This window comes from Podarcis vaucheri (assembly GCF_965113315.1).
Source record: "Podarcis vaucheri genome assembly, chromosome: 13".
Classification (NCBI taxonomy): Eukaryota; Metazoa; Chordata; class Lepidosauria; order Squamata; family Lacertidae; genus Podarcis; species Podarcis vaucheri.
The window spans coordinates 47,921,349-47,933,922 of record NC_138751.1 but is presented as its reverse complement, the minus strand read 5'-3'; the positions used below and the strand labels follow the sequence as shown (position 1 = coordinate 47,933,922).

General features: G+C 48.0%; 1 protein-coding gene across 1 annotated transcript in view; it reads left to right on the top strand.

Annotated features, from left to right (window-relative positions):
• Positions 1 to 12,574, top strand: part of WNK4 (WNK lysine deficient protein kinase 4) — a 56,573-nt gene that overhangs the window by 17,870 nt on the left and 26,129 nt on the right. The window contains exons 2-4 of the mRNA XM_082194714.1: positions 7,542 to 7,714; positions 9,541 to 9,761; positions 12,292 to 12,449. Coding sequence (XP_082050840.1) covers positions 7,542 to 7,714; positions 9,541 to 9,761; positions 12,292 to 12,449 — 552 coding nt within the window. The remainder of the gene's footprint in view (positions 1 to 7,541; positions 7,715 to 9,540; positions 9,762 to 12,291; positions 12,450 to 12,574) is intronic.

Here is a 12,574-nt window from a genome sequence, read left to right as displayed (position 1 = left end):
GATTATCTGTGCTCACGAAAGTGTCAGGGCGGTTCTGTGAAGATCCCACTTTCAAAACTGCTCTTACAAACGTCTTGGGGCAGTTCCATTCAGTGCATGTCCTATAACTTACCGTATTTTTCGCTCCATAGGACGCACCTGACCAAAAGACGCACCAAGTTTTTAGAGCAGGAAAATAAGAAGAAAAAATCCAACTCAAATGTTGTACTAAACTATTTAAAACAGCAAAGTGGGTGGCTCCTGTCCACTTTGCTGCTTTAAAGCGAGCCACAATATATAATGAAGAGAATGGAAAAAGGACAGACATTCCATTATAATGTAGCTGTTTTCATCATCACTGGGAAGTCAGTATTGGCAGCAGTCACAAAAATTAAAATTTGAGCATTTTACTGTTATTAATCAAGAATATTTATAGTCAGGGAGAGAAACCAGGGCTGTGCAAATGAGAAGTGCTTGGAGTATGGAGGAACAGCAAAGAGATCAAATGATTGCGCTCCAGTTCCTAAATCTCTGAAGTTTTCTCAAAACAGGCCTGGTTGTTTTGAAAGGAAGATTCAAAATGGAGTGACTGAGCAAAGAACAGAGGAGGAAAAGAGGGCAGATAAATAGCTTCCATTCAATACCAAGAGAACACAATGTTTTTGGTTTGGTATAGGTGGACTGTACTTGTAAGAATTTGTATAATGAATTATAGAGTTGGAGTGGAATATCAGAGCCTCTTTTCAGCAGTAAAGATTAGCTGCTAGAAACATGGTCCACACACAAACACACAGGATGTCTGGTTATAGTTGCAGTTACAGATAGGTAGCCGTGTTGGTCTGCCATAGTCAAAATAAAAAAATTCCTTCCAGTAGCACCTTAAAGACCAACTAAGTTAGTTCTTGGTATGAGCTTTCGTGTGCATGCACACTTCTTCAGATACAGAGCAGTGTATCTGAAGAAGTGTGCATGCACACAAAAGCTCATACCAAGAACTAACTTAGTTGGTCTTTAAGGTGCTACTGGAAGGAATTTTTTTATTTTGGTTATAGTTGTTTAGTTTAAACTGTTACTGAGCCAGATGCCTGCTCGGTTTTAGCTGAGCTCACTAATACTGAATTGTGGAAATGCTTTGCATGTATTTATGACTATTTCTGCAAAACGGCTACCTGAAGAAATCCCCAAACTTAATATTTTTAAACTTCAAACGGAGCTCAGAATCCGGTTAGGCAATCCTTTGCAGTTGAATTAGGAGGCACTGAGAGAAAGCAATTTGCTGCTCCCCACCCCCCCTCCACCCCAGGATCACACAGCCTTCCCTCTGCTTGCAAACCTTGTCGGAGCTTCAGGGGGAATGCAAACGCTATAGGCAGAGCAGTGTGGCTCCCCCCCCAAAAAAAAAACAGCACCCCAGGAGCGCAGGGCAAAGACGCACAGCCTTCCCTCTGCTTGCAAACCTTGTCGGGGCTTCAGGGGAAAGTAAAGGCTGTAGGCAGAGCAGTGTAGCTCCTCCCCCCTCCACCCCAGGATCACACAGCCTTCCCTCTGCTTGCAAACCTTGTCGGAGCTTCAGGGGGAATGCAAAAGCTATAGGCAGAGCAGCGTGGCTCCTCCCCCACCCCCAAAGAGCACCCCAGGAGCGCAGGGCAAAGACGCACAGCCTTCCCGCTGCTTGCAAACGTTGCCGGGGCTTCAGGGGAAAGCGGAGGCAGCCGGCAGAGCACCGTGGCTCCTCCCCCAATCCCCGAAGAGCAGCCCAGCAGCGTAGGGCAACAGCGATTTGGCTCCAGGGACCACACATTCGCTCCATAAGACGCACAGACATTTCCCCTTCCTTTTTAGGAGGAAAAAAGTGCGTCCAATGGTGCGAAAAATACGGTATGTGGGACCACATAACACCGGTCCTGAGAGATCTGCATTGGCTCCCAGTATGTTTCCGAGCACAATTCAAAGTGTTGGTGCTGACCTTTAAAGCCCTAAACAGCCTCGGTCCAGTATACCTGAAGGAGCATCTCCACCCCCATCGTTCAGCCCGGACACTGAGGTCCAGCCCTGAGGGCCTTCTGGCGGTTCCCTCACTTCGAGAAGCCAAGTTACAGGGAACCAGGCAGAGGGCCTTCTCGGTAGTGGCACCCGCCCTGTGGAACACCCTCCCCTCAGATGTGAAGGAAATAAGCAGCTATTTTATCTTTAAAAGACATCTGAAGGCAGCCCCATGGCTCAATAGTCTTCTAAATCTGGTCCACAGACGGTCTTGGAATCACCGTGTTTTTACATGAGTAGAATATGTCCTTTTATTTAAAATGCATCTCTGGGTTATTTGTGGGGCATAGGAATTCGTTCATTCCCCACCCAAAAAAATATAGTCCGGCCCCCTACAAGGTCTGAGGAAGAAGTTTGCTGACCCCTGCTCTAACCCACTGAGCTATCCTATAGCTTTTTATACCATAAATGTTCCAGAGTCATTTGTTACCCTAGTTTTGTGGCACTATAGCGCAAGAGTGCCCCTCCAGAGGGCAATAGTATGGCAGCTTGGGGGAAGCATCACCAAGCCGCCAATAAAAGCAACATGGTGTGTTAACAGTCCGGTGTAAATCAACCACTAATACGCTGTCGTTGCATCAATTGCATGTTGCAGAAAACACCGACAAAAACAACAGTCTGGTGGGGACCTTGAGGTGTTCTTAATCCACATGGATTGTGTGGATGCAGATTCAAAGTTTGATATAGCAAACTCTGGCACTTTTGGAAACACATATTTGCAAGCATTTACTTCTACCGTAAAAAGAGCCAGTTCACACATTCTGATAGATACGGCACTGCTCTAAAGATGGAAACGCAGTACATGCAGTAGTATCGCTTCGATCAGAATATTGCAGCTTCTTTAAAGGTAAAGGGACCCCTGACCATTAGGTCCAGTCATGACCGACTCTGGGGTTGCGGCGCTCATCTCACTTTACTGGCCGAGGGAGTTGGCGTACAGCTTCCGGGTTATGTGGCCAGCATGACTAAGTCACTTCTGGCGAACCAGAGCAGCACACAGAAACGCCGTTTACCTTCCCGCTGGAGCAGTACCTATTTATCTACTTGCACTTCATGCTTTTGAACTGCTAGGTTGGAAGGAGTAGGGACCGAGCAACGGGAGCTCACCCCGTCGCGGGGATTCGAACCGCCGACCTTCTGATCGGCAAGTCCTAGGCTCTGTGGTTTAACCCACAGCACCACCCGCGTCCCTTTGCAGCTTCTTTAGCACATTGTAAAAGTGTTTCACTCCATCTCCGTATATTCGCAGTTCGCCTTTTTATGCAGCTAGTTACTAAAATCCCATTTATCTAGCTGCTCCCGATAACGTTTCTCTATCCTTTAGTGTAGTTGTGAATTTAATCCAGTTGAGCTGCTCCTAGATTTTCCTGATCGTATCCAATTTATTTGGTTTGTGGGCATTAGCAAACTGTGGCTCTTTCTGTGGCACACCAGGCCTAAGAGGGTCTGCTGGAGCGCATCCAGAAACCGAGGAGCTGAGGCCCCTACGGTTCATAGAGACTGTAGTCAGGCTCCCCTTTCCTCTTGCACTGTTTCGCTCCTGAACAGCTACCCCTCCTCATTCAAGCCGCGGGGGCTCCTCTTCCCCCCGCCCCCCCTTGCTACAAATGTGCCTTCATTTATGAAGTCGTTCTGGCCCCGTGTTTCTTTCCCTCGCCTCTCCTGTGCCGCGGACAATGAAGCTTTCACAGTGTCTGACGGCACACAGCTGCATCTGTAGCAAAACTTCATAAACACCCCGAGTGTAAAAATACGAACCGCCTCCAGCTCCACCACAGAGGCCCGGGCCAATGAGGCCGTGAGGCGGTTCCCGCCAGCACATGGCGGCAGTGCGGCCTAGCAGGTGGGCGCCGCGCCACCGGAAAGAGACGCAGCCGAATCCCTGGCAGAGCGGCCGCTTTTAAAACACGTTCCGTCTGTCGTTCCCCCCGCCGTTTCTCTTCCAACTGAGCTCCCTTGAGGCACAGAGAAGGAGTGGACCTGGGCTGCCGCGTTTTTCGCTCTCTTCACAGCCAGCTCCTGCGAGCCAAATGGCCCCCTCTGTTCCAGCTGCATCTGGAGGGAGCGGAGAGCTTGGGGCCGGCAGCGGTTCTGGCCCTTGCCCAACTGGGGTCCGATTCTGGCTCGGCAGGAGAGAAGGCTGGATCCTTGCCATTGCCCTTTGCTCGTTTCTGCAGCTCGTCTGCCTGTCTGCGCTGCCCCCCACTCTCAAATATCCCCCCACCCCCAACTTCAGGAGGAGGGCAGTCACGCCCCATGAGGTAGCAATTAGAGGACATATTGTCTGAGCAAACGGGGGGGGGGGCTCCAGATGTTTGCCAGGGCAAAAAAACCCCTCACATCCTGCATATGGACTGCCTCGCCAGAGTGGTGCGTGCTCTAGTTATCTCCCATTTGGACTACTGCAATGCACTCTACGTGGGGCTACCTTTGAAGGTGACCCAGAAACTACAACTAATCCAGAATGAGGCAGCTAGACTGGTGACTGGGAGCAGCTACAGAGACCATATAACACCAGTCCTGAAAGACCTACATTCGCTCCCAGTACGTTTCTGAGCACAATTCAAAGTGTTGGTGCTGACCTTTAAAGCCCTAAACGGCCTCGGTCCAGTATATCTGAAGAAGCGTCTCCACCCCCATCATTCTACCCGGACACCGAGGTTCCCTCCCTGCAAGAAGTGAAGTTACAGCGAACCAGGCAGAGGGCCTTCTCAGTGGTGGCACCCGCCCTATGGAACGCCCTCCCATCAGATTTCAAGGAAATAAACAACTATCTGACTTTTAGAAGACATCTGAAGGCAGCCCTGTTTAGGGAGGTTTTTAATGTTTGATGTTTTATCGTGTTGTTAATATTCTGTTGTGAGCCGCCCAGAGTGGCTGGGGATACCCAGCCAGATGGGCACGGTATAAATATTATTATTATTGTTATTATTATTGTTATTATTATTAGGCACAGCTGCTGGGGACCCCCCTTCCGCAGCTGCAAAATGAACCCAGGAGACCGGGCCCTTGTACCTGTCCCACCCACCTTGGCTTTGGTTGTGCCATTGTAGATCAGGACGCAGAATGGCTACAGCTCCTTTAGGAAGCTGGCTGCTTCTGGTTCTGTGTATGTTTGCAGTGGCGGTGATGGAAAGGTGGTTCTGGGAAGGACTTTTTTACGGTTCCGTTTGGCTCTCCGGCGTTGGAGAAAGGCTGCATTCATCCCATTCGGCTGCTGACGTCCGTGGAGCAAAACGGTGATCAAAGAGATTAGGGCGATGTCTCCTTCCAGCTCCTCGGCCCAAAGCAGAGAACCTGGACGAACTGCAGCGGGGAGGGACTGAAATATCACGAGGTGATGAGATCTTCTAGACATCTCTCCCTGCTTTTTATGTTGGGAAATGGAAGTTTTCCCTCAGGGACCATCTACCTGGGACTTGCAAGAGGGACTAGTTCAAACCAGGCAGGATTGGTCTCGGCAACGTACTTTGCAGGATTTTCTGTGTGTGTCAGACGGAGGGCTCTCTTGGACTGCTGTGAAATGAAACGAGAAAAGACCCCCCATCATTTTCTAGCTAGGCCAATATTACTCTGGGTCCACTTTTGCAGTAAAATGAGTTGGGAGAGTACCCTGCAAAAGAGAGGTACAGTGGTGCCCCGCAAGACGAATGCCTCGCAAGACGGAAAACCCGCTAGACGAAAGGGTTTTCCGTTTTTGAGCTGCTTCGCAAGACGATTTTCCCTATGGGCTTGCTTTGCAAGACGAAAACGTCTTGCGAGTGTTCAGATTTCCCCCCGCTCCCCCCTCTTTTTTCTAAGCCGCTAATAGCCTTTTAGCCGCTAATCCACTAAGCCTTTAATGGCCGCTAAGCCTTTAATAGCCGCTAAACCGCTAATAGCGCTAATCTGCTAAGCAAAACCGCTAGACGAAGAGACTCGCGGAACGGATTAATTTCGTCTTGCGAGGCACCACTGTACTGCTTTTGAATGCTCCCCTTCGGAAAAAACACATGTCCTCGCAAGAAGAAAAGTAGCGTGTCAAGGAAAAAGATTCTAACCTCCTCCTTTGGCTGCTACTCTGGTTTATCTATTTGCTGGAGGTTTATAAGTTGAAGCCTGAAATGCCGCGATCCATTCTAGCAATTTAGCATGTTGTTGGCATCCATCAATTTGATTCCCTCCCCCTCTTTCTTTTTTCCTTTCTCCTGTGGTGAGGCTGCATTTTAATGTTTTAATTGTTTTAATGTTGTATTAATCAACTTGCTAATTAATGTTGCTTTAATCAACTTGTTTTTATTATTGGTTGTTAGCTGCCTTGATCCCGGTCTTGGCTGGGGAGGGCGGGGTATAAATAAAAATTACTTATTATTATTATTATTATTATTATTATTATTATTATTATTATTACTACTATTACTGTCTCACCTCAGTTTTCTAAGCATCTGGGTACGCTTGTCCAGCAGGAATTTTTTTTCATCAGGCACCGAAAAGAGTACAGTTGAAGGCGCCTGCTTGATGTCAATAGGCAGGCAGTTCCAAGGGTAGGCGCTGCCACAGCCACACTAAACCATCAAATGTGGAACGGGTATTGGGTGGCACCTGTAGTAGTGCCAATTCCATAAGTTTTTGTATCCATTCTTCCTCTGCTGGGACTTCTTCTTCTTTCCATTTTTGGGCAATTAACATTCTTGCTGCTGTAGTAGCATACATAAATAAATTTCTATACAATTTTTTTTGTCAATACAATATTTTATTGGTTTTTTTCCATATTGCATCACAATATAAATAAACCAAAGCCATCACTACATCCTCCCCATCCCCCATATATCTGTCGATCAAACCTAATATTCTCCCCCCGCTTCTCTCCGCCCCCACTCGATTTCCTCCACATTCCGAGATTACATTTATCTTTGCATTTTACAACCTTGCCAAATCTTCTATATATTCTTATTATCTTTCCTTACTAATTTACCTTCCCTCAGATACTTTACATTTTAATCTAGGCATATTAGGATATCTATTTTTGAGCAATATTTTACCATATATTCATCAAAACATTCCCACTCCTTTTTAAATTTTTGATTCGATTGGTTTCTTATAATAGCCGTTCGTTTTGCCAGAGTTAAGTATTCATTTAGTTTACAAATCCTTTCCTCCCTTAAGGGTAGAGTTTGTAACTTCCACTTAGCAGCAATCACTACTGTACTTGCTTAAAAGAAGACACCCCCCCCCCCCCCCGGTGGTATCTCTTCCCCTATCAATCCATTATTATTGATATTTTCAACATCTTCTTTAATTCTTCATGTATTACTGTGCAAAATTTCTTAATTTCCTCCTTCTTAATTTCTGTACAATTAAGGTAGTTCCGTCCCTATAATTCCCAAAAGAAAAGCTTCTGGTTTTTTTAAAAAAAATAAAGGTTATTCTGAACATCCTTTTCGATTCATTGTATATCATTTCCCATTTCGTTTGCGTGACGTCGGCTGCCTCGGAGTTGGCCGTGCGGCTCTTAACGCTTCTGCCTTCTCCTTTCTCAGACGCGGAAGCTGTCCAAGATGGAGCGTCAGCGCTTCAGCGAGGAGGTGGAGATGCTGAAGGGGCTCCAACACCCAAATATTGTCCGCTTCTACGACTCGTGGAAGTCTTCGGTGAAGGGGCAGGTCTGCATCGTCCTGGTCACGGAACTCATGACCTCAGGCACCCTCAAAACGTGAGCATGAAACTGGCTGGGTGGTGACTGTGGGAAGGCGTCAGTGGGGAGAGGACCATGGGGCCTCCGGGGCTTTTGGTCCCGAGGTAGTGGGGACGCCCACCATTTCATTTCACGGGGCCTAGGACCCTCGTACCTGCGGGAACACCTCTCCTGGTATGCCCCGTGGAGGACCTTTGTTGTTGTTGTTTAGTCGTTTAGTTGTGTCCGACTCTTCGTGACCCTGTGGACCAGAGCACGCCAGGCACTCCTGACTTCCACTGCCTCCCGCAGTTTGGTCAAACTCATGCTGGTAGCTTCGAGAACACCATCCAACCATCTCGTCCTCTGTCGTCCCCTTCTCCTTGTGCCCTCCATCTTTCCCAACATCAGGGTCTTTTCCAGGGAGTCTTCTCTTCTCATGAGGTGGCCAAAGTATTATTGGAGCCTCAGCTTCAGGATCTGTCCATCCAGTGAGCACTCAGGGCTGATTTCCTCCAGAATGGATAGGTTTGATCTTCTTGCAGTCCATGGGACTCTCAAGAGTCTCCTCCAGCACCATAATTCAAAAGCATCAATTCTTTGGCAATCAGGGTTCTATATGGTCCAGCTCTCACTTCCGCGGAGGACCTTAAGGTCCATAAATAGCAGTACAGTGGACGCTCGGGTTGCAAACGTGATCCGTGTGAGATGCACGTTTGCAACCCGCGTCTACGCATGCGCGGGTTGCGGTTCGGTCCTTCTATGCATGTGCAAAACGCGAGTTAGCGCTTCTGCTCATGCGTGACCGCCGAAACCCGGAAGTAACCCGTTCTGGTACTTCAGGGTTTTGGCTGTCCACAACCCGAAAAAACACAACCTGAAGCATCTGTAACCCGAGGTATGACTGTACTCTAGTGGTCCCGGGCCCTAAGGAAGTCAGATTAGCCTCAACCAGGGCCAGGGCCTTTTTAGCACTGGCTCCGGCCTGGTGGGACGCTTTGTCCCATGAGACCAGGGCCCTCTAGGATCTGATTTCTTTCCACAGGGCCTGTAAGACACAGTTGTTCCACCTGGCCTTTGGCTTGGAAACAGCCCAATCCCCTCCCCGTCTTTCCTTTTCCTTCTGTCATGGAACCCCTATTTGGGGACGTCCCTGGCTTTTTTCTGGCCCACATAGGACCAGTCTGGATAGTTGGCCTTGGTGAAGATTTGACACCCCCCCCCCCGCCAAAAAAACAACAACAGTTTTTTATCTGGGCTTCCACTGAAATGAAGCTGCTTTTTAAGTTGTATTTTAATCCTTTTTTTAAATTGTATTTTAATCAGTTTTTTTATACTTGATGTTAGCCACTTTTTATAAAAGAATGGAGATGGTTTATTGAATATTTACAGATAAATTGCAAACAGATAAAAGCATTAGCAGGATTTTTGTAATAACCTGCAGTTTCACAAGAGTATATATTTAAAGTACATAAACAAGTGAGCAAATTAAATGAATTTGGATATATATATATATATATATATATATATATATATATATATATGCTTTCGTAGATTTTCACGGGTACAGGAATGCAGGTTTTGGTGTCTTCGGGTGTCTTCCCGTGTAAGAGTCGGGGTGTCTGTGCGACGTTTCGACGATATAATTTCAGGAACTGCAGAAAGAGGGGGAAGGAAGTCAAGTTTTGAAATGTTAAAATTATGGAAATGCATAAACCTGAAAAGGATAAATAAAATTAAATTAAAAAAGAGATTGCAAGGATTTGCTCAGAAGGTCCAGTCTTACACCGTTCCTAAAGGGTGGAGCCCACAGCTGGTTCTTTAGGCGAGGTAACTCCGAGTCTAATGGCGCTTCCTTTTTGTAGGTATCTGAAGCGCTTCAAGGAGATGAAGCTAAAAGTCCTCCAACGCTGGAGCAGACAGATCCTGCGAGGCCTCCATTTCCTCCACACGCGGTCGCCTCCGATCATCCACCGCGACCTGAAGTGCGACAACGTCTTCATCACGGGGCCCACGGGCTCCGTCAAAATCGGGGACCTTGGTTTGGCCACACTCAAGCGGGCGTCATTTGCCAAGAGTGTCATAGGTACCTAACTGTTTCTGTCTCTGGGGGCCAGGTTTGGATAACGGGAATTAGAGCAGGCATCTATCCGGTAAAGAGATCAAAGACTGAATGGGGGGGAAAGTTTGATGAGCCAGCCAAAGACCATAAAGGTAAAGAGACCCCTGACCATTAGGTCCAATCGTGGCCGACTCTGGGGTTGCGATGCTCATCTCACTTTATTGACCGAGGAGCCCCGGCGTACAGCTTCCGGGTCATGTGGCTAGCATGACTAAGCCGCTTCTGGTGAACCAGAGCAGCACACGGAAACGCCATTTACCTTCCTGCCAGAGTGGTACCTATTTATCTACTTGCACTTGACGTGCTTTCGAACTGCTAGGTTGGCAGGAGCAGGGACCGAGCAACGGGAGCTCACCCCGTCACGGGAATTCGAATCACCGACCTTCTGATCGGCAAATCCTAGGCTCTGTGGTTTAACCCACAGCGCCACCCGCATCCTGCTAAAGTCCGTAGAATCATATAATTGTATAGTTGGAAGGGACCATTCTGCAATGCCAGGAATCTCAGCTAAAGCATCTATGACAGATGGCCATCTAACTTCTGCTTTAAAACCTCCCAGGAGATTCCCCAACCTCACGAGGGAGACTATTCCACTAACAAACAGCTCTTACTGTCTGAAATTTTTTTTCTGGTGTTAAGTCGGAATTTCTTTTCTTGGAGCTTGAAGCCCTTGGTTCGAGTGCTCCCTTCCAGAGCAGGAGAAAACATGCTTGGTCCATCTTCCATGTGGCAGCCATTGAGATACTTGACAAAGGCTGTCAAATATCCTCTCAGTCTCCTTTTCCAGGCTAAACATACCCTGCTCCTTCAATTGTTCCTCATAAAGCTTGGCTTCCAGACCCTTAATCATCTTGGTTGCCCTCCTCTGCACACGTTCCAGCTTGTCAACAACCTTCTGAAATGGTGGTGCCCAGAACTGGATGCAGTGTTCCAGGTGTGGTCTGACCAAGGCAGAATAGAGTGGAACTATTACTTGCCTTGAAACGAACACTATACAGTGGTACCTTGGGTTACATACACGTCAGGTTACATACGCTTCAGGTTACAGACTCCGCTAACCCAGAAATAGTACCTCGGGTTAAGAACTTTGCTTCAGGATGAGAACAGAAATTGTGCGGCGGCGGGGGGAGGGCATTAGCTAAAGTGGTACCCCAGGTTAAGAACAGACCTCCAGAACGAATTAAGTTCTTAACCTGAGGTACCACTGTACTTCAATTGATTCAGCCTAGAATAGCATTACAGTGGTGCCCCGCAAGACGAATGCCTCGCAAGACGGAAAACTCACTAGACGAAAGAGTTTTCCATTTTGGAGGTGCTTCGCAAAACGAATTTCCTATGGGCTTGCTTCGCAAGACGACAATGTCTTGCGAGTTCCTGCTGGTTCCCCCCCCCCTTTTTCTAAGCCGCTAAGCCGCTTATCAGCTGATCCGATCAGCAGATAAGCCGCTAATAGCGCTAATCCGCTAATTCGCTAATCCGTCAATGGGCTTGCTTCGCAAGACGAAAAAACCGATAGACGAAGAGAATCACAGAACGGATTCTTTTCGTCTTGCGAGGCACCACTGTAGCTTTTTTTGCTGCTGTGTCACGCTGTTGACTCATGTTAAACTTGTGGTCCACCAAGACCAGTTAAAGTTAAAAACTCCGTAAGAGGCTCAAAATTGTTGTGATGCTTGCCAAGGATAGGAGTTGCACAGGTGAGGAGTAGACACCAAGGATACCTGCTCTGCCTGCTTTCACCAGGTGCACAGATGGCACAATGAGAAGTGTGTTGTTCTTGAATTGAGAAATAGTTGTGGAAGAGATGTGCCGTAGCTCAAGGTTAAAAAGGTAAAGGTACCTCTGACTGTTAGGTCCAGTCACGGATGACTCTGGGGTTGTGCGCTCATCTCGCTCTATAGGCCAAGGGAGCCGGTGTTTGTCCGCAGACAGTTTTTCCAGGTCATGTGGCCAGCATGACTAAGCCGCTTCTGGTGAACCAGAACAGCGCACGGAAATGCCGTTTACCTTACCGCTGGAGTGGTACCTATTTATCTACTTGCACTTCGACGTGCTTTCGAACTGCTAGGTGGACAGGAGCAGGGACCGAGCAACAGGAGCTCACCCCGTCGTGGGGATTCGAACTGCCGACCTTCCGATTGGCAAGTCCTAGGCTCTGTGGTTTAGACCGCAGTGCCACCTGTGTCAGGCTCAAGGTTATTAGATCCTTATTAGTCAGAACTGGAGATCTTCAGCAGAAGCTGGATGCGTAATGGGATGGCACACCTATTTCACATTAGAGGGTTATCCTAAAATCATAGAATCCTGGAATTGTAAAGCTACAAGGGGACCCCAAGGGCCATCTAGTCCAACCCCCTGCAATGCAGGTATATTCCAGTCAATGTGGGTCTCGAACCCACAACCCTGAGATTGAGAGTCTCACGCTCTACTGGCTGAGCTAGTGGCGGAAGGTGGCTGAGCCTCAGATAAAACCCCTTCCTTCCTCTTCTCCCAGGAACCCCAGAATTCATGGCTCCAGAGATGTACGAGGAGAAATACGACGAAGCCGTGGATGTCTATGCCTTTGGCATGTGCATGCTGGAGATGGCCACCTCAGAATACCCCTACTCGGAATGCCAGAATGCGGCTCAGATCTATCGCAAGGTCACTTCGGTGAGAGCATAGCCTCTTGTTTTCTCAGGAAGTTAGGGCTGACCTCGCTCCCTTATGGGCTACACCCCTTGCTAGGTCCCCAGGCGTCTCCTCCTCCTCCTCCTCCCAGGGAGAAGAAGAAGAAG